Raw genomic sequence first — 23,065 nt, forward strand, 5'->3', positions numbered from 1 at the left:
ACGCGCCGGTCCCAGGCACCTGCTCACCGGTCCCGCCACCCTGCCTCCCTAGCAACTGGGGCCCGTCCCTTTAAGGCTTCCAAAAAGCACTTGCCAAAAAAAAACCGCTCCGGTTTCTTTCCACCCGCCGGGAGCCGGGGGGAGGGGCGCTCAGGTCCCGCCGGGCCGGGGCTTGTATCTTACCCCCTTCGCAAGGCGCTGGTTTCTTGCAGGTGTGGATGTGGTCTGGATGTTGTCCTGTGTCCTGTGGTCTCTATTTTAGGAAGATTTTTCTTCGGTATATTTTCATAGCCCTATGTGTTTTTGGGAGGAGATTTCCACTGCTCTACTCTCGCCACCATCCTGGCTCCGCCCCCTCTTGTTTTATCTTTATGGCCAGTGCATATACCTCCCATAGCCCTATATAGTGACCCATCTGTAACTCCCACAGGGACGGGTATGAAACTCTGGTATACTAGATCAGGATGAGATCCCATTCCTGCCACTGTCCTTTCACAGGACTGCTCTCTTGCATGCATCCTACCTGATGGGCAAGATTTGCATATGCTGGTGTCATTAAAACATGTATCTTATTGCCCTTAAGGTTATTTTCTTCTAAAGTTCTTGCATATTGGGCCTGACTCCTAACCACAGCTACTTCTTGCTGAGTGTGCATGGAGCTCCCTTCCAGTTCAGCTGCTGGCCTCCTGTGGAATGGGCAAGCTATGGACTTAATCTGAATAAGACTTTGAACTCAGCTGAATCCTCAAGCTTGAGGACTGTCATGATTTTATTGCTGCCTGTATTTCTGTTGTTATTGTATGTTATTAGTCTGTTAACAGTTCTCTAGCTTTCTCACATAGGGGCCATTGTGGAAGATTGGGGGAGCATAGACTGTGAGGTGAGTGTTCTGAAAGGGTGGATTGTGGGGTAAATTATAGAATTTCCAGAATCTCCTGCCTAGCCTTAGTTCATTTACATATCAATAGGTAGTTATCACTGCAGAGTCTCCCATTGAACTGACTCAAGGGGTGGAGAGAAAATGGTTATTCTCTCCTCCCCTCCATTCCTGGTATGTAATTGGTCTGGCATCCGCCAGTCACCAAGGAACCACCAATGGATTTACTCCCAGAAGGGGTGGGCAGGAAATAGAGAGGGCACTATGGTGGCAAAGCATGAGAGGCAGCCAGAAGAAATGGACAGTGCTGAGCCTGGCCAGTGAATTCGAGCAAGCTGTGAGCAATAAAAACAGTTTTCCCAACCTACCCTTTCCTTGACTTATTTTGGTTTCATTGGTTTCATAGGAGATTCGCCCCTGGCTGTGAACACCCTTCCACTGCAGAAATGCTACTTTAGCTTCCACTTTATTTCTTTAAATATTAGTTATTTCGACCCCCTGTTCTTTCATTATGATCTTTTCACTCTTCAGTGCATTCTAATATGGCTTCCATCCCAATTACTCTAACTATTCTTGATAACATCACTAATGACCTCTATGTTGCCAAGCATATTGATTTTCTTTTTTCATATGGAACACTTTGAAACATTCCTTACAGTGGCCAACCCTCTTCTTCTCAATTTCTCTTCTGTCTTGGTTTTTGTGATACCTCCCTTTACTGGTTTTCTTCCTGCCACCCTGGCCACTCCTCAGTCTCTGCTAACTGTGCCTCCTCTTCCAGACATCTGTGGTGTTCAGGGCTCCATCCTAGGGTTTGTCTTCTCTCCTCTCCTCTTCATTCTCCTGTCTTTCTTTCCCTCAATACTTTTCCCTAGGTGATCCTATCCAATTCTATCACTTTTAAATATCATCTACATGCTGATGTTACCAAATATATATGGCCATCCCTGCCTTCCTCCTTGAGCTCCAGGTCTGTGTACCCAACTGCTTGTAGGACTTGAATGTCTAAGTATTTCACACATGACCATTCAGAATTCTTCATTCTTATACTGCCTTCATTTTCATGTTCTACCTGATAGTATATTCCTTATCTCCCTGAATCACATCCATTTGCTTAGGAATTATCCTTGATTTTTTCCCCTTTTCCCATGTCTCCATATCCAATCTGTCAGTAATTCTTATTAATTTCTGTCAACATTTTAGTTTGAAATTTCAAGCTCACAACATCAAAAGAATAATAAAATGAACAAATATACTCTTTATTTAGATTCATCAGTTGTTAACAATTTATTTTATCCTTCTTCTCCACCCCACTCTTTCTGTGAACCATTTAAAAGTTCATGAAACTTCATCTATAAATACTTTAGCATGCATCTCCTAAGAACTCTACTATGCAATCATAATGCCATTATACATACAAGAAATTCAACATGACAGAATAATTTTATCTAACATACAATGCATATTTGAATTCCCCCTATTATTTCCATAATATCCTTTGAAGCTTTTTTTATGTAACCTAGACTCAGGCATTGTATTGGTTTGTGGTGCTTCTTTAGTCTCCTTTCATACAGAACAATACCCCTTGACTTTTATTGTCTTTTAAAACACTTACATTTTTCAAGAGCCCAGTTATTTTGAAAAATAATCCTCAATTGGATTAGTGTGATTGTTTCATTTTGTCTAGATATGCCTTCACAGCTATACCTCCAGGTATAAAATTTTCCCATTAATTTTTGTCTCCACCTTTACTATCCTAGCCCAACCTACAGGTATTTCTGATCTAGACTAATAGGAAAACTTTAAGTATTTTTTTACCTGTTCCACTTTAATTCATTTTCCCAACAGCAGCCAGACTGATACTTGAAAAATACAAATTGGATCATACCATCCCTATACTTAAAACCTATCATTAGTTACTGCTTCTCCTCTAGAAAAACATCTAAACTTCTTACCCTAGCCTTTAGGACACTGAATAATCTCAGTTTCACCCATCTTTCTGACCTTATATTTCACCACCCTCCTCAGTCATTGTGTACATTTTACACACCACTCCCCTCCTGGACTTCCTTGCCATTTTGAAATATATCAGTTCGTACATGCTTTTGGATCTTTTCATGAACTGTATTGTCTTTCTGGAGTGTCCTCATGTTTTTTTTACCTGCCTATTGCTTATCATTATATTGTATCTCACCTTAAATACCATATCCCTAGAGAAGATGTTTATGACCCCTTATTGTAAAACAGGTATGTCCTGTGATTCTTTTTCACAGCCTGTTCTTTCCATTGGTATCCTTGTAGTAATTTGTAATTCCTTATTTTTCTGTAATTATTTATTTAATGTGTATTCCATAAAGGCAGGATATGTGCTTTATTCACCACTATATCCCCATGGTTACCCACTACCTAGTACATAGTGGTGAATTCAGTAAATATTTGTAGAATGAAAGAAAGAGAGTGGTGAGAAAGGTTATGGACTCTCAGACTGCATATTTAAGCACATATTTGTAATTACACATATCATTAGATTTGTCCATGAGTTAGAAATGTTTGAAGCGTCCTGTTTACATGTCTGGGCATTTCTATTGCACACTGTCATTGTTTTTTGTTGTTGTCAACTCAGCACCACAGTTACCATTGCAAACCCAAAGACCCACCTGGATTATGTTTACATCTCTTTCTTCAAACACTCACATGTAACTTGTAGACTTCCTAGGGGTAGTGTCTCTCAAACTTAAATAATGTGTGAATCTCCCTTTAGTGGAAAAAAAATGTTGGAACCCTACAGTTGACTTAAATTATTTTTATTCTAATACTATTTAAATATGTACAAACATGAAACTATACACTAACTCCTTATGTTTATAGTTCTTGTAAAACTATAAACCAAAAATATTTCTAAATTAAATAAAATCTGCTCAACTAATGAATTCAAAATGACATTACTTTTTGTAGCAAATAATTTGCCATATATAACATGAATATGTTACTGATTGCTGTAGTGCACATTATTTTTGATGTTCATGCCTGTGCCACCATTCATTGTGGAGTCAATTCTCCCAGTACATTTTTCTATGCCAGCTACCACAGAATCATTATTTGTGTAGACTATCATGATGCCAATTAGACATCATTTACACATTAATTTCACTGCCATTCTCTTCCCATTCTACTATAATTAAAATAGTGTAATATATAATTAAAACAATACGTGTCACTGATTCCAAAATTGATGGTAGTAGTTGGTTATAAAGTGGTCAAATAGCTGATCCAGAATATGATTGTATTGTTATATTATTATCAGAATGAAAAGACCCAATGATGAAATTGTTATAGAGAACTGTATTTCTCTATGTTTTGTTCATGGATCCCCCGGAGGTTTCTGAGCACTAGAGAGAAATAAGAGATTCCACCATCCAATGTAGCATATTAATAGCTAAATGTATATTTCTGAAAAGGGGTTGCTTTTACTATCAAACAGATCAGCTTTGATGACTGATGAAGCATTTGTACCTTAACTGTAATTACAATAACTACTATCAATTTAGTGATCATCTACAATGCGCTAGACCGTGTACATACCATTTTATCTTTAGCATCTCATTTTATTTTCACATAATCCTCTTATGTAGATAATATCCCCATTTTTCATGTGAAGAAACTGAAAGATATGTTAAATGAATAGTCCAAGACTATAGAACCAGCTCATGAAGGAGCTATGTCTAAATTGCAGGCTGACTGGGATTTAACTAACTTAAAAAACCTGTATTTTACTGCTATGTTCCACTGCTAATTGACTGACTATCTAAATTGTCCTGCTATTTTGGTGGACATATATAATTCAGCAAAAAGAGTTACCAGTGTGATTTTATTTATTTATTTATTTAAATTGAGGTATAATTGGCACATAACCTTACATTAGTTTCTGGTGTACAATATAATGATTCGGTATGTGTATACATTGTGAAATGATCACCACAATAAATCTAGTTAACATCCATCACCATATATAATTGCATTTTTTTTCTTGTGATAAGAACTTTAAGGCTTTACTCTCTTAACAACTCTCAAATATGCAATAGAGTATTAACTATAGTCACCTTGGTATACATTACATCCCCTGACTTATTTATTCTATAACTGGAAATTTGAACCTTTTCATGCCCTTCACCCATTTCACCCACCCCCAACATCATCCCCTCTGGCAGCCATCAATCTGTTCTCTGTATCTATGAGCTTGGCTTTTAATTATCTGTGTGATCTTTCAAAGAATTTAAATATTCCTTTCCTTCAATGAAAAATCATGAACTACTGCTACATAAAAAAACAGGGATGAATCTTACAAATGTAATGTTGAGAAAGAAGCCAGATACTAAGCATACGTATTGATTAGTTCCATTTATATAAAGTTGTTTAAAAAAGTTACAGCTAATATATTAGAAGTCAAAATAGTGACTGTTATTGGAGAGAGCTGTAACTGGAAAGGAACATGAGAGTGACTGTTGAGGGGTTAGTAATATCCTGTTTCTTGATCTGAGTGCCAGTTACATAGAAAACCAACTTACTGAGTTCTACATACATAATTTACATTTTCTGCATATATCTTATACTTCAATAATTATAGCTTAAAATTACTCCTTCCAATTTAACTGTACATCCAGATATGAATTTACATCTTCAGGTCAATGATCCTATTAATTTGTCTACTGCATGATGGCAGTTCTAATCAATAGCCACAAATGTATCCCTACTCATTTCACTCAAACATGGTCTTACAGCTCCATTCTAAGCCTCAGTCTGAGCCAGATTGACTAGTTTTGAAACCTAGCTCTGCTGGTTACTAGGTGTGTGATTTTGGGAAAGTGACAACTGCTCTGCACCTCATTTTTCTCATTTATCAAATGGGAATAATGAGTACTTAGTTGTGAGAATGCAATGGATTAAATGCCATATCTTAGCTAATGATAACCAAAACATCATGTTACTCTAATAACTCTCTTATTTCCATTAAAACAATTCCTTTCATCAGACAGATCTTCAAGTCCCTGCACGGACAGTCATAAATGTGACTTCCAAAAAGACATTTCAAACAATGCTTCCAAAATCCTGGAAACATAGCTACAAGAAAACCTAAATTTTGTGTATTCTATATGGCAAGAATTTTCTAATTTCTCTGTGGTTCTCAGAACATCCTGGAGATCCATGAACATAATCCTAAGACTTTGAAGCAATATCAGCTGCACAATTGTTTTTTAACCTAGTTTTCAGGATAAATTCCTGCAACAGGAATTGTTCAGTAAAACTGCATATTTTATTAAGCTTTTGATGTTTATTTGCAGATCTTCCTTCAATAAGTTTTACCTACTAAGTAATCTAATTCCCAGGAGACTATGAAGTACCTGTTTCCTCTAATAATAACAGTGATATTGCTCATATTGTGTTTTTTATGAATGAGGCACTGTTTTAAGTGCTTGGCTTATGTTAATTTATTTAATTTCCAAATAACCCTTCTTTTCACAGATGAAGAACTCATGTACAGGAAGGTTGTTACTTGCCAAACATCGAGCAGCTAATAAGTGGAAGTAGTGGAACCAGGATTTGAACTAAGCAGTCAAATCAACTATGTCAAGACTGGATATGAATAACAGTCCCTTTAATTTTTTGACAAAAATATTTCACAGTTATATTAATTAGTATTTTTTATTTTAAGATGATAACATATTTATTTTACTTTTCTTCCTTCTATCCTTCTTTTCTTTCTGACCTTTCTTTCCCTTTTGTAACATTATTTGTCTATTATTCCCTTTAGGTGTTCATTTTTAAAAAAATGATTAGTAAGAAGTATGTTATGTCAAGGATACTAAAATCTCATATTATAAATAAAGATTTTTTGTTTGATTTTAACCTTTTAATTTTTATTGTATTTTTGACATGTAGAAGTTTCAAAATTCTTATTTAAAAAAACTATCAATCATTTATGGTTTCTCTTTGTTGTTTAGAAAGGTCATCACCATGTCTAAGCCATGTAAATATTTGCTCTACAGTAGACTCATAGACACTGAGAAGTGACTGGTGGTTACTATGGGGGAGGAGTTGAGGTGGGTGAGTGGGATGGTTGAGGAGGATAAAGAGGCACAAAAATCTCAATCATGATAAAAGTTGGTCACAGAGATGAAAATGCATCTCTATGAAAATGGAGAACATAATCAATGGTTGTGTAACATATTTCTATGTTGACAGATAGTAACTACCCTAGTTGCAGTGAAGATTTAATAACATGTGCAACTGTTGAATCACTGTGTTGTATACTTGAAACCAAAATAATACTGTATATCAACTTTGCTTCAACAAAAATTACATTTAAAAATATTTATATAAAAAAGATCTCCAAGATGATTACTGATATAGTGACTTATTTCTTTTTTTAAATTAATTTTATTTCGGTATCATTAATCTACAATTACATGAAGGACATTATGTTTTCTAGGCTCCCCCCTTCACCAAGTCCCCCCGACATCCCTGTTCACAGTCACTGTCCATCAACATAGTAAGATGCTGTAAAATCACTACTTGTCTTCTCTGTGTTGCACAGCCCTCCCCGTGCCCTCCCCCCACACTATACATGCTAATCGTAATGCCCCCTTTCTTTTTTCCCACCCTTATCCCTCCCTTCCCACCCGTCCTCCCCAGTCCCTTTCACTTTGGTAACTAATAGTCCATTCTTGGGTTCTGTGCTTCTGCTGCTGTTTTGTTCCTTCAGTTTTCGTTTGTTCTTATACTCCACAGATGAGTGAAATCATTTGGTACTTGTCTTTCTCCGCCTGGCTTATTTCACTGAGCATAATATCTTCTAGCTCCATCCATGTTGTTGCGAATGGTAGGATTTGTTGTTTTCTTGTGGCTGAGTAATATTGCATTGTGTATATGTACCACATCTTCTTTACCCATTCATCTACTATGGACATTTAGGTTGCTTCCATATCTTGGCTATTGTAAATAGTGCAGCGATAAACATAGGGGTGCATCTATCTTTTTCAAACAGGAACACTGCATTCTTGGGGTAAATTCCTAGAAGTGGAATTCCTGGATCAAATGGTATTTCTATTTTGAGCATTTTGAGGAACCTCCATACTGCTTTCCACAATGGTTGAACTAATTTACATTCCCACCGGCAGTGTAGGAGGGTTCCCCTTTCTCCACAACCTCGCCAACATTTGTTGTTGTTTGTCTTTTGGATGGTAGCCATCCTTACTGGTGTGAGGTGATATCTCATTGTGGTTTTAATTTGCATTTCTCTGATCATTAGCGATGTGGAGCATCTTTTCATATGCCTGTTGGCCATCTGAATTTCTTCTTTAGAGAACTGTATATTTAGCTCCTCTGCCCATTTTTTAATTGGATTATTTGCTTTTTGTTTGTTGAGGTGTGTGAGCTCCTTATATATTTTGGATGTCAATCCTTTATCAGATCTGTCATTTACAAATACATTCTCCCATACTGTAGGATACCTTTTTGTTCTACTGATGGTGTCCTTTGCTGTACAGAAGCTTCACAGCTTGATACACTCCCATTTCTTCATTTTTGCTTTTGTTTTCCTTGCCCGGGGAGATATGTTCAAGAAGAAGTCACTCATGTTTATGTTTAAGAGATTTTTGCCTAAGTTTTTTTCTAAGAGTTTTATGGTTTCGTGACTTACATTCGTCTTTGATCCATTTCGAATTTACTTTTGTGCATGGGGTTAGACAGTGATCCAGTTTCATTCTCTTACATGTAGCTGTCCAGTTTTGCCAGCACCATTTGTGAAGAGACTGTCATTTCCCCATTGTATGTCCATGGCCCCTTTATCGAATATTAGTTGACCATATGTGTTTGGGTTAATGTTTGGAGTCTCTATTTTGTTCCATTGGTCTGTGGCTCTGCTCTTGTGCCAGTACCAAATTGTCTTGATTCCTGTGGCTTTGTAGTAGAGCTTGAAGTTGGCGAATGAGATCCCCCTCACTTTATTCTTCCTTCTCAGGATTGCTTTAGCTATTCGGGGTCTTTGGTGTTTCCATATGAATTTTTGAACTATTTGTTCCAGTTCATTGAAGAATGCTGTTGGTAGTTTGATAGGGATTGCATCGAATCTGTATATTGCTTTGGGCAGGATGGCCATTTTGACGATATTAATTCTTCCTATCCAGGAGCATGGGATGAGTTTCCATTTGTTAGTGACCTCTTTAATTTCTCTTAAGAGTGTTTTCAGGTATAGTTTTCAGGTATAGTGACTTATTTCTATACCAAAATTTAGAAGTATTAGACCTGAGCTCCTTCTATGTCAAATCCTGGTACAGGTATGATAAGCTGTGAATACCTGATTTCTTAAGTCATTAAATCCTGTCAACAATCCAAGAGAAAGAAACAAAATATATTTGCTCTAATTTTTTCTGCAGATTTTATGATTTCATTTTTCATCTCGACTTTATTCTAGTATTTAACAAGAAGATTCATGGATAGCACTCTTCCCATCTTTCCAACAGTGTTAGGGATTTATTATTTTTCTCATATCATTTCTGTTAGTTCAGTGAGATTTGGTGAAGAGAGGAAGTAAAAGCATAACAACTACAAGTTGAACAAGAAAGCTGATTATTTACTTTATTGTTCTTTTCCTAAAAAATTTCTTGCATAATCTTTTAAGGTTTTCTACTTATTAAATGTACATATATTTTCCTAGAAAAGTAGTACAGTCATCCATTTTTCTTTGTTATGAGCAAGGATTTATGCAAAGTATTTCCTCATAATTTTCAAAGAATATAACCATCTGTGATTGAATATATTCATGTAATCCTAATTTTTATGTATTTCTTTTTAGATAATTATTGTTTATTGAAGGGTAGTTGACACACAGTATTACATTAGTTTCAGGTGTACAACACAGTGATTGAACATTTATTTACATGATAATTCTAGGTACCAGCTATCACCATACCAAGTTGTCACAATATTTTGACTATATTCCTTATGCTATACATTACATCCCGGTTACTTACTTATTTTACAATTGGAAGTGTGTACTTTATTTTAGTTATTTCTTTTATTTATTTATTTATTTATTTATTTTTTTGTGAGGGCATCTCTATTTTTTTTGATCAAATGGTTGTCAACAACAATAAAATTCTGTATAGGGGACTCAATGCTCAATGTATAATCATAAATCCACCCCAAGCCTAATTTTCGTCAGTCTCCAATCTTCTGAAGCATAACGAACAAGTTCTTACATGGAGAACAAATTCTTACATAGTGAATAAGTTACATGGTGAATAGTACAAGGGCAGTCATCACAGAAACTTTCGGTTTTGATCATGCATTATGAACTATAAACAGTTCAAATATGAATATTTGTTTGATTTTTATACTTGGTTTATATGTGGATACCACATTTCTCTCTTTATTATTATTATTTTTAATAAAATGCTGAAGTGGTAGGTAGATGCAAGATAAAGGTAGAAAACATAGCTTAGTGTTGTAAGAGAGCAAATGTAGATGATCAGGTGTGTGCCTGTAGACTATGTGTTAATCCAAGCTAGAAAAGGGCTATAAAACATCCACGGATGCAGCAGATTTCTCTCAGAACGGGGTGGGGGGAGGTTCTAAGCCTCACCTCTGTTGATCCCCAATTCCTCACCTGATGGCCCCCCTGCGACTGTGCCTGTCTTAGGTTGTTCCTCCCTTGAGGAATCTTACCCGTCTCTGGCTAACCAGTCATCTTCTGGGACCATACAGGGAAATGTAAAGTTGGTAAGTGAGAGAGAATCCTTATTGTTTGAAGAGGTTAGATTTCTTACTTCTTTGCATATTTATGCCCTGTGGCTTCTATGCCCAGCATTTGTCTTGAGGTATCTTTACCACTTGGAAGAATTGTGATACACGGTAAATTCGATATGAGGCACAAATTCTATTTATGGATTGTAATTAGGAAGGAAGAAGAAAAGCTATAGAAGTAGCAGGCGGAAGAAAACATGGGAAGATTCATTATTTCTTTGACATATCTTCTTGTATAGTAACTTCAGCATGTATAGGTTTTAAACTACTAATTAAATTGTGCACACACATTAACATAATAGGAATACAGTTACATAACCAAAGCATACTTATAATTACCAGCCATCTCCAGTGAAACCAAGAAAACCAGTTAGGCACCTTAGGCATTTGTGAAAACTTATCTATGATATAGTGGCTATTGTCCAATTGAACTTGAATAGTCTGAGAGAAAACAGAGAAATTAAAACAACCCATTCCTGTGGACTGTTCACATCCCATAAGTTCTTTTAACAGTAAAGAGTCTGTAGTTGTAAGATTTTGGAGAGCTACAATTTGCACTTCTCCTAATTCTTGGTTGAGTTCCAACAGTGTAGATCCAGTCAAATTTGTTGTTTTACTGTATGTGCAGGCCAGCTTAGATATCTCCTTCTTCATTCCCATGGCAAGTCCAGGAACTGGTGGGATGAGTGCATCTACAGCTGCAGCAGCACGTGGATCTTTGTTGGGGTTTTTTGATGATCATCTTCTGGCATGAGTCTTCCAGAGAGTGCTGATGTTGGAAGTTCTTTTCCATATCGTATCTTAGTTCATTTTCAGGGTAGCCAAATTAGGCTTTGATCCTCTGTATAAGCACAAACAAACCCTTTGCCTACACTTTTATATGCCCTTTATGCCATTGTGTAGAACTCATTGGAGGTCACCACACAGGAACTGCTTTTTTTTTTCTTTTTTTGTTATCATTAATCTACACTTACATGATGAATATTATGTTTACTAGGCTCTCCCCTATGCCAGGTCCCCCCTATAAACCCCTTTACAGTCACTGTCCATCAGCATAGCAAAGTGTTGTAGAGTCACTACTTGTCTTCTCTGTGTTGTACAGCCCTCCCCTTTCTCCCACCCCCCATGCATGCTAATCTTAATACCCCCTTCTTCTTCCCCCTCTTATCCCTCCCTACCTACCCATCCTCCCCAGTTCCTTTCCCTTTGGTACCTGTTAGTCCATTCTTGAGTTCTGTGGTTCTGCTGCTGTTTTGTTCCTTCAGTTTTTCCTTTGTTCTTATACTCCACAGATGAGTGAAATCATTTGGTGTTTCTCTTTCTCCGCTTGGCTTATTTTGCTGAGCATAATACCCTCCAGCTCCATCCATGTTGCTGCAAATGGTAGGATTTGCCCTCTACTTATGGCTGAGTAGTATTCCATTATGTATATGTACCACATCTTCTTTATCCATTCATCTATCGATGTACATTTAGGTTGCTACCAGTTCTTGGCTATTGTTAATAGTGCAGCGATAAACATAGGGGTGCATCTGTCTTTCTCAAACTTGATAGCTACATTCTTAGGGTAAATTCCTAGGAGTGGAATTCCTTTGTCAAATGGTAAGTCTGTTTTGAGCATTTTGATGTACCTCCATACTGCTTTCCGCAATGGTTGAACTAATTTACATTCCCACCAGCAGTGTAGGAGGTTTCCCTGTTCTCCATAGTATCGCCAACATTTGTTGTTGTTTGTCTTTTGGATGGCAGCCATCCTTACTGGTGTGAGGTGATACCTCATTGTAGTTTTAATTTGCATTTCCCTGAAAATTTGCAATGTGGAGCATCTTTTCATGTGTCTGTTGGCCTTCTGTGTTTCTTTTTTAGAGAACTGTCTGTTCAGTTCCTCTGCACATTTTTTAATTGGGTTATTTGTTTTTTATTTCTTGAGGCGTGTGAGCTCTTTATATATTCTGGACGTCAAACCTTTATCGGATCTGTCATTTTCAAATATATTCTCCCATACTGTAGGGTTCCTTTTTGTTCTACTGATGGTGTCCTTTGCTGTACAGAAGCTTTTCAGCTTGATACACTCCCATTTGTTCTTTTCTGCTTTTGTTTCCCTTGCCTGGGGAGATATGTTCAAGAAGAGGTCACTCATGTTTATGTCTAAGAGATTTTTGCCTAAGTTTTTTTCTAAGAGTTTTATGGTTTCATGACTTACATTCAAGTCTTTGATCCATTTCGAATTTACTTTTGTGCATGGGGTTAGCCAGTGATCCAGTTTCATTCTCTTACATGTAGCTGTCTAGTTTTGCCAGCACCATCTGTTGAAGAGACTGTCATTTCCTCATTGTATGAGTGTGGCCCCTTTATCGAATTTTAGTTGACCATATGTGTTTGGGTTAATGTTTGGAGTCTCTATTCTGTTCCATTGGTCTGTGGCTCTGCTCTTGTGCCAGTACCAAATTGTCTTGATTCCTGTGGCTTTGTAGTAGAGCTTGAAGTTGGCGAATGAGATCCCCCTCACTTTATTCTTCCTTCTCAGGATTGCTTTAGCTATTCGGGGTCTTTGGTGTTTCCATATGAATTTTTGAACTATTTGTTCCAGTTCATTGAAGAATGCTGTTGGTAGTTTGATAGGGATTGCATCGAATCTGTATATTGCTTTGGGCAGGATGGCCATTTTGACGATATTAATTCTTCCTATCCAGGAGCATGGGATGAGTTTCCATTTGTTAGTGACCTCTTTAATTTCTCTTAAGAGTGTTTTCAGGTATAGTTTTCAGGTATAGTGACTTATTTCTATACCAAAATTTAGAAGTATTAGACCTGAGCTCCTTCTATGTCAAATCCTGGTACAGGTATGATAAGCTGTGAATACCTGATTTCTTAAGTCATTAAATCCTGTCAACAATCCAAGAGAAAGAAACAAAATATATTTGCTCTAATTTTTTCTGCAGATTTTATGATTTCATTTTTCATCTCGACTTTATTCTAGTATTTAACAAGAAGATTCATGGATAGCACTCTTCCCATCTTTCCAACAGTGTTAGGGATTTATTATTTTTCTCATATCATTTCTGTTAGTTCAGTGAGATTTGGTGAAGAGAAGAAGTAAAAGCATAACAACTACAAGTTGAACAAGAAAGCTGATTATTTACTTTATTGTTCTTTTCCTAAAAAATTTCTTGCATAATCTTTTAAGGTTTTCTACTTATTAAATGTACATATATTTTCCTAGAAAAGTAGTACAGTCATCCATTTTTCTTTGTTATGAGCAAGGATTTATACAAAGTATTTCCTCATAATTTTCAAAGAATATAACCATCTGTGATTGAATCTATTCATGTAATCCTAATTTCTATGTATTTATCTTGTTCTTTCTTTAAGTATCAGCTAATTACGATTGTTTCTCACTGACAAAGGCATGCTCATTTAACAATTGGAATAATAATTTTATTTAGTCATAAGTAATTTTAAACATTAAAAAATTTAAACATTAAATGTTAAATTAAAATGAATGCATCTTGGAATGAAATTTTAAAATATCACATGATTCATAAGATAAAGGAAGAAAACTAGAGGAGATGTGCTTTCGGCCAAACCTCTAGAAACAGAGTAGAATGGTGATTAGCAGGGGTTGCAGGGTGGGGTCTATGAGAAGATGTTGGTCAAAAGTTACAAACTCCCATTATAAGATAAGTAAGTTCCAGGAACCTGATGTATAGCATGGTGACTAAATCAATAATGCTGCATATATATTTGAAAGTTGCTAAAAGAGTAGATCTTACATGTTCTGACCACAGAAAGAAAAGGTAACTATGTGGTGTGATGGAGGTATTAGCTAATGCTATGGTGGTAATCGTTTTTCAATATGTAAGTATATCAAATCAATGATGTGTACACTTTAAACTTACATGTTATATGTCAATTATATCCCAATAAATCTGGGTGAAAAAAGAAACAACAATAGCTAAAACAACACAAAATCTCTAAGATTGTCTACTGCGCACAAATTATAGTCCCCCCTCATGGGGAGATTCTCTTTAACAAAATTTTTCTGTTTCTCAGAAACTACTCTTATATGGAGGAACTTCAGGATGGTTGTCATTTGTTCTTAATTCTGCCTTCTAATAAAAAGTTAACAGTAGATAAAAAAGGAGAAATGTGCTTTTGGGAGACTTCAGAAAGAGTGTGCTGTTGCCCCCTCGCTGTGTTCTTTTGTGAGGGACTTTTAAGAGAATCACCTAATTAATAATGGTTTATCTATATAACTTGGTTCTTCAAAGAATTTCTTACTTTACTTAACAAATTTTATCTTTTTGGCTGTTAATTCATTAATGTTTGTTTTATCATTTTGTAGCCACCGCGTTGCTTCCTTCTTTTCTGCTGTCTTCTTTATTTGAATGCCTAAATCATTTAGTTTCATTCTTCATTATTTGGTATTTAACGTCTTTGAGTATAATGTGACTCTGAGTACATTCACATAGTACCTGATAAATCACTATCATTAAATTGGAGCTTTATAAGAATGCAGATTCTGGGGCACTACTTATTTTGGTGTGTTTGGAGTGGTGCCTAGAAATCTGTATTTTTAACAAGCACCTCAGTTCACACATAGGGATATCCTATCCTAATTATTGATGCATATGTTCTTACCATTATTTTTCTAAATTCACTCTAATGAAAACTTTGATTTGCACTTTGTTCCAAAAATGTTTGTTTTAATTTTCAAGTGGTTGGATTTTTTGTTCACATTTTCATTATTAATATCTAATTTTGTTTTATTAAGATCAGAGAAGACAGTATTTTTAAAATTTTATTTTTTGGAAAATTAAAAATCCAACCATATTCAACAGCATTATAAAAAGTACTCATATCCTTACCATCTAGAATTAACTATTGCTAATTTTTCATATTTGCTTCCATTTTAAAGATAAAATACATTTTTACAGACCTAATTCAATTGCCTTTTAATCACTATCCTGTACCTTATTCTATTTCCTCTTCTTCATGGTGCAAGACAGGTAGGACTCATTCTAGTATACAGCTTCACATACATATTTATGCATCTAAATCATTATAGAGTGATGTGCTAATTTAAGTTTTTGAAATCTGCATATATGAATATATTTAGAGCTAGTTCATTCCATTAATCTTCTTTACTCTATTACATATTAATCCTACTATATTACTCCATTCCCTGGATATACAACACATACCTGTAGTTTTTTCATAACTTGAGATTTATTAAGGTATTTGTGGCTTAATGACTTTCAAATATTGTTAAATGCTGGCTGAAACTAGAGGGAAAGTTATTTTCCTTATTTTCCATATGGCATAAACTGGAGTTAGAAATTTATATATAAGTTTGAAATTATTCTGTTATTCAAGTACTATATCTTATTTATTTCTCCAAGTCTTTAACTAAATTAGGTAAATACGATAATGTTTTCCTGTCCGTTTCTACCTATAATCTCCCCCCAAAATATTTTCTAATTAAAAAAACCCATAAATTCATTGCATACCTATAAAAGCCATTAGAAATTTTTAAATTTTATTTAAAAAAAGAAAGGAGTAGTTATTCAATTTCAGCACTAAGTAATCATCACCATTAACACACTGGTGTGTAGCATTCCAGATTTCTTCTTACATATACACTTTACATATACAGTCTACATATACAAATTGTTTAAAACATAATTTTTAAACAAATATATATTTATTGTATGTTTTTGGTTTTGAAACATATCCTTGCATAATTTCTAACTATACAGAAATATAGGAAGCTGAAAGTGAAAATACTCTGTGATTTCCCTATAACTATTGTTCCTTGCATGTGTACCTGTAAATATACTTTATATCATATAAATTAACCACCCATTTTTTAAACATAAGTGCATATTATTTTATTGTGTGGTAACATAGTTGACCAACACTATGCAAAGAGATTATCTTTTAAAATAATTTTTTAAATGGTGCAGAGCATTTAAACATATTTTTGCACCCTTATCAATTCGTTTTATAGGTGAGGTTTGTAAAATGAGGCATTCTAAATAGAGGTGGAATATTTAAAATGTTGATACCTATTTTCAAATTGCCTTCTAACAACTTACACTTTGTTTCACATGACAGTGCATTTTCTCAGCTCTCTGTCAACGACAGGGTTTTCGTTATTTTTCATCTTTGCCAATACAAGGCGCAAGTAGAATCTCTGCTTTAATTAGGATTTCTTTGATTACTAACTAGTGAGCTTAATCATGCTTTTATGTCGAAAATGCAAGCTACTGCCTGGTCTTCTTCCCCTTCCCCCATTGGGATTTTTAATTCTTTTCTTTTTTGTTTTGTTAAGACTTCTTTATTTTTAATTTTTCACCTGTTACATTTGCTCGTTTCGAGTTAGGCTTTCATTTTTTCACTGCCTATGGACTGCCATTGGTTTTTTAATGTCCTTCAAATAAGCTTGCTCCTTTTCCTCTCTCCTTCCCTCCCTTTTCCTCCTCTTGCCCTTTCTCTTTGTTTCTCTCTCCCTCCCTCTCTCTGTCACTCCTCTTTAAATTCTGTACAGAAGTTTTAATTTTGACGGGCCCGAATCGATCATTTCGGGCCTGGCGCCGAGTCAGCAGAACCGGGCGCGGAGGCGAGCGCGGAACTGGAGGGGAGGGCGAGGAGAGGGAGGAAGGGGCGGGGAGGAGCGGGCGGAGCGGCTGCGGGCGTCGCTGGGAGTGCGCTCTGTGCGATCACAAGGCAGCGGCGGAATCCCAGAGCCCTGAGCGCGGAGACCTAGTCCCGCGTTGTACTCGGACCATCTCTCCGCGGGAGGACCAGGGAACCGCAGTTTCATCAAAGAGGTACCGTGTTCCGCGCTCCTTGCCCGGCCCGGCCCAGCCTGCTGCGGGAGCGCCTCCTTCCTTCCTCCTTCCCTTGCTCTCTCTCGCAGGCGCCTTCTCTGTCTGCCTGCGTCACCGCGGCCGCCATGGCTGAGAATGGCGAGAGCAGCGGCACCCCGCGCCCCTCCCGCGGCCCTGCTGAGGCCCAGGGCCTTACATCTACCCCGGCCGAACCCAAAATTATCAAAGTCACAGTGAAGACCCCCAAAGAGAAAGAGGAATTTGCAGTGCCCGAGAATAGCTCAGTCCAGCAGTTTAAGGAAGCAATTTCGAAACGCTTCAAATCCCAAACCGATCAGCTAGTGCTGATTTTTGCCGGAAAGATATTAAAAGATCAAGATACCTTGATCCAGCACGGCATCCATGATGGGCTGACTGTTCACCTTGTCATCAAAAGCCAGAACCGACCTCAGGGCCAGTCCACACAGCCTACTAATGCCGCGGGAACTAATACCACCTCCGTGTCAACTCCCAGGAGTAACTCCACACCTATTTCCACAAATAGCAACCCATTTGGGTTGGGGAGCCTGGGAGGACTTGCAGGCCTTAGCAGCCTGGGTTTAAGCTCGACCAACTTCTCTGAGCTCCAGAACCAGATGCAGCAGCAGCTCCTGTCCAGCCCTGAGATGATGATCCAAATCATGGAAAATCCCTTTGTTCAGAGCATGCTTTCTAATCCCGATCTGATGAGGCAGCTCATTATGGCCAATCCACAGATGCAACAATTAATTCAGAGAAACCCAGAAATCAGTCACCTGCTCAACAACCCAGATATAATGAGGCAGACCCTCGAAATCGCCAGGAATCCAGCCATGATGCAAGAAATGATGAGAAATCAAGACCTAGCTCTCAGCAATCTTGAAAGCATCCCAGGTGGCTACAACGCTCTACGGCGCATGTACACTGACATTCAAGAACCCATGCTAAATGCCGCACAAGAGCAGTTTGGGGGTAATCCGTTTGCCTCAGTGGGGAGCAGTTCCTCCTCTGGGGAAGGTACACAGCCCTCCCGCACAGAAAATAGAGATCCACTACCCAACCCATGGGCGCCACCACCGACTACCCAGAGCTCTGCGACCACCAGCACAACCACGAATAGTGGCAGTGGGTCTGGCAGTAGCTCTAGCAGTGCAACAGGGAACACTGTGGCTGCAGCTAATTATGTTGCCAGCATCTTCAGTACCCCAGGAATGCAGAGCTTGCTGCAACAGATAACTGAAAACCCCCAGCTGATCCAGAATATGCTGTCTGCGCCCTACATGAGAAGCATGATGCAGTCGCTGAGCCAGAATCCAGATTTGGCTGCACAAATGATGCTGAATAGCCCAATGTTTACTGCAAATCCTCAGCTGCAGGAGCAGATGCGTCCACAGCTCCCAGCTTTCCTGCAGCAGATGCAGAATCCAGACACTCTGTCAGCTATGTCAAACCCAAGAGCAATGCAGGCTTTAATGCAGATCCAACAGGGGCTACAGACATTAGCCACTGAAGCACCGGGCCTCATTCCAAGCTTTACTCCAGGTGTAGGGGTAGGGGTACTGGGAACGGCTATAGGTCCTGTAGGCCCAGTCACACCCATAGGCCCCATAGTCCCATTTACCCCCATAGGTCCCATTGGACCCATAGGACCCACTGGCCCTGCAGGTCCTCCTGGCTCCACTGGTTCTGGTGGCCCCCCTGGTCCGACCGTGTCTAGCTCTGCACCCAGTGAAACCACAAGCTCAACATCAGAACCTGGACCCAGCCAGCAGTTCATTCAGCAAATGGTGCAGGCCCTGGCTGGAGCAAATCCTCCACAGCTGCCGAATCCAGAAGTCAGATTTCAGCAACAACTGGAACAGCTCAACGCAATGGGGTTCTTAAACCGTGAAGCAAACTTGCAGGCTCTAATAGCAACAGGAGGCGACATCAATGCAGCCATTGAGAGGCTGCTGGGCTCCCAGCCATCCTAATTACATTTCTGTACCTTGAAAAAAATGTATCTTATTTTTGATAATGGCTCTTAAATCTTTAAACATACACATAGTCGTGCTTTACTTTCATTTTGATTCTTTTAAATCTGTCTAGTTATAAATATAATATGATAGATTTTAAGGTGGAGTCAATCCCCCCCCTTTGTTTCTTTTTCTTCCTTGCTTTGCTTCCATTTTCATTCTCTGTTTTGAATGGTGGGAATCAATGCTGTTTCACTCAAAGGTGTTGCATGCAAACACTTAGCTTATTTGGCATTTATTGTGATTTTTGGAAACAAGTATCAATCTTCACAGTTGGGTGAACAAGTTTTGTCCTACAGATGTCCAATTTGTTTGCATTTTAAACAGCCTATGATAGTAATTTAATGTGGAATGAAAATATTCAAAATGAAGTCAAATTACATGAAGCTCTCTAATTTGTGGTACAATATTGCTTATTGTGATTTTGGCATGTATTTTTGCTAGCAAAATGCTGTAAGATTTATACATTCTTTGATCTTTTTTGCCGTATTTGTACACAGTACAGTAAGCACAATTGGAACTACATCTAGAAATAATTACAACAGAATCTCTGAGCAGAGTATGTGTAATCAAAATGAGAAAAAATATAAATATTTCTGGAGCTAGGTTTGTCTCACAGTTTTGTAGACTCTTACAGCATCTTTGATAAATTTCTCAGTGAAAATGTTGGCTAGGCAAGTTCAGTTAAAATATAGTAGAAATGTTTATCCTGGTATTTCTAAGTATACATTTAATTGTACAGAAAACTTAGTGTGACATTGTGTCAACATTTGCAGATTGACTGTATATGTCCTTAATCTTTGTGCAGCTTGAAGGATCATTGTAGTAATGCCAGGAAAGTGCTTTCTACCTAAGACTTCCTTCTCACCTTCTCCCATGAAGAGACCCTAATACACATTTTGATTTGTAATTGGAAATGTAACTTTTGATGAAAGTGTCATGTGATGTTTGCATTGCTTTTAATTGCTATGTATAAAGGGAACTGTATCTTTTGACTTATCAGTTATTTCTCTTGTGCAAAGGGAAAAATGCATTAAAAATGACTAAAAAAATAAAAATAAATTAAAAGTGGATAAATCTTTTCCTTTTTGCCTTCTGGCTCTAGGATCATGTTTAGAAGTATTGCCCCACCCCATGATTATATAAATTTTACATTTCCCTAATTTTAATGGTTTTGTTAAAGGTTCCTTTGCCCTATCTGAACTATTTTGATGTATGGATTTAGGTATTCTCTTTTTTCCCTCCAAAGGGTTAGCCAGTTGTTAGTATTTCTCATCCACTCCCACTTCTTTGAAATGTCATACATATATATACTGTATTCTGTATTTGAATGCTCTTTAGTACCATGAACATTGTAGGCCCGGTATCCTAGCCTGAAGTTACTGAGTTAGAAATATGGCTTTATATCTGTTAAGGGAAGTCCTATTGATCATGTTAATTTTTATTTTTCACAATTTTAAAGATTCTGACATTTATGAGGTGAACTTTACAGCTAATAGTTCTCCCCTTAAAATAAACTGGGAATTTGGTTGAAATTGTCTTAAATTGATATGATTGTAGGAACTACAGAATAGCAGTGCTTTACAGAAAATGGTATGTTCCTCATTTTTTAAAAAGTTTTTTACATCCTTCAAGAGAGTTTTATTTAAATCCTATATAATTTGTGATAAATGTATTCTTAGGTAATAACAGAAATACAGGGAACAATACTGTGATTGGTGGCTCTTATTCAGTGTGTTATCTGCGTGGTCATTTTTAGTGTATAGGGTAAGAATGTATACTGAAATTGTTAATTTCAGAGATACTCAATCCTTCTAATTTTTTCCTAGTGAGCAATTATATCAATTATAAGTTACAATAATATTTTATTTTCAAAGTTTTTAACATAGTCTTTGACTGCATGTATTAAATACTTCCAAAAAAGTACTAATAATAAAAGTGCCAATGGCATTCTTGTCTTGTTTCTCATTTTAACCAGACTGTGTTGGCTGTAGCAATTTTAAATTACATTTCTCAAAAAAACAACATTCGTCTGGGAGATAGTCAAGTAAGTTTGTGGAATGATATATACTGTAGCCCCTCTTGGAGAGTCATTGTGCAGTAAATATTAGCTAGTATTATTTTTAAAGAAGTATGCACTTCAGCTTAAAAGTGTAAAAATTATTTAACTTGGTCTAACTAAGCATTTATCAAACTTAATGAGTAAAGGACCACTCTTTTCTTTTAAACATACCTAATAGCATTTGGCCTATCAGTGCTCCACCATGTTAGGAAACGGTGATTTATTATTTCAGTGCTATATGATGCTGGGTGTTTGAGAGAATTACAAAGACAAAATCTGCTCTAATTTAAGAATTTTAATAACATGGGTGATTTTATAGGGATAAATAGAAAAGCCAGTGACAGAAAAAGAGCAATAAATCAATCACCATAGAAAAAACTGGAGGCCTGGCTCAGGCAGCTTAGCAGGTAAATTTCCTACAGTCATTCAAGGAAAAGAATTCCTTAATTACCCTTGTCAAATGTTTATCAATTTTTTAAATAATTTTGTTTCTCCCTGAAAAGATGTTATTATATATTTATTTTTTTGCTTTCTGGTTCATTAATTTTTGTTTATAACAGTGTATTCTCTTTTTCTAAATTATTTTTAACTGTTCTTCATCTGTTACATGATTTGTTTTCCTCCTGTTATCTTACAAGTATGTTTTACAGGGTCTCTTTGTTTTGGATTTTCATCTACTATTAATTCACAGTTTATCCATTTATTTATCATCGAAACAAGAAGGGTATAACATGACCCTTCTCCCTCCAGGAAGAGTGGGGCAGTTCTTACATGCTTTTCACTGTTTACTTGGTTGTCTCCCCCCTCCCTAAGCTCACACTGGACAGCTGGAATGATATAAATTTGTATTATTGGCTCTGTGATCCAGCAGGATGAGGTGGTGGGGAGGGAAGTAGGGCCTGGGGCAACACCAGCAGAAGTTCACTTCAAGATGGCTTTCCTCATTTGCCCTTTTGGCCTCTGCTTCAGGTACGTGATATTACATATACTCTGAGCACTTGTGTGTTCATTAAAGCACTTGTGTTGTTCATTAAAGAGGACTCTTGTATCAGGTTGAGACTACCTTATTTATTAAGAAATGATCAGATACAACTTGCCTTCTGAAAGGGGACGGCCTGCTCCAAATTCTGTCCATCTTCAGTGTCAAAATAGCAACAAACGGAGTAATTCTGTCATGGTTTAGCCCAGGGATTGGGATTAGGTTATCAGAAGAGCCATTTTGCCTGTGTTACACATTCAAAGGAATTCAAATTCAGAATTTTGGCATTAACCTCAAATGAATTGATTACTCAAGCCACAGAGCTAGACTAATTTGTTGGAGTGTGTTCATACAGCTTAACTTAATAAATGTAAAAATTGTAAACTGTAGCAATTTTGATATTCCTAATTTGTCATTTTATTTTAAAAATATACTGGGGAGCTTAAATACAATGGAAGTTACACAGGCTTACTTATACTT

The 23,065-nt window shown here is 37.0% G+C and overlaps 2 protein-coding genes across 2 annotated transcripts in view; both read left to right on the forward strand.

Annotated features, from left to right (window-relative positions):
• Positions 1–6,781, forward strand: part of KLF8 (KLF transcription factor 8) — a 415,506-nt gene extending 408,725 nt beyond the window's left edge. The window contains exon 7 of the mRNA XM_073228094.1: positions 6,398–6,781. Coding sequence (XP_073084195.1) covers positions 6,398–6,401 — 4 coding nt within the window. The 3' untranslated portion in view covers positions 6,402–6,781. The remainder of the gene's footprint in view (positions 1–6,397) is intronic.
• A 10,577-nt stretch (positions 6,782–17,358) lies between these two features.
• On the forward strand, positions 17,359–20,621 carry UBQLN2 (ubiquilin 2). The gene is made up of 2 exons (XM_017653577.3): positions 17,359–17,511; positions 17,601–20,621. Exon 2 carries the CDS (start codon positions 17,637–17,639, stop codon positions 19,500–19,502), a length of 1,866 nt encoding a protein of 621 aa, XP_017509066.1. The 5' UTR covers positions 17,359–17,511; positions 17,601–17,636; the 3' UTR covers positions 19,503–20,621.
• Positions 20,622–23,065: the final 2,444 nt, after the last annotated feature.

The sequence above is a fragment of the Manis javanica genome, chromosome X (genome assembly GCF_040802235.1).
Source record: "Manis javanica isolate MJ-LG chromosome X, MJ_LKY, whole genome shotgun sequence".
Lineage (NCBI taxonomy): Eukaryota > Metazoa > Chordata > Mammalia > Pholidota > Manidae > Manis > Manis javanica.

What these genes read in the sequence shown, in the direction of transcription:
- UBQLN2 (XM_017653577.3), top strand. Translation starts at nt 17,637, where the DNA reads ATGGCTGAGAATGGCGAGAGCAGCGGCACCCCGCGCCCCTCCCGCGGC.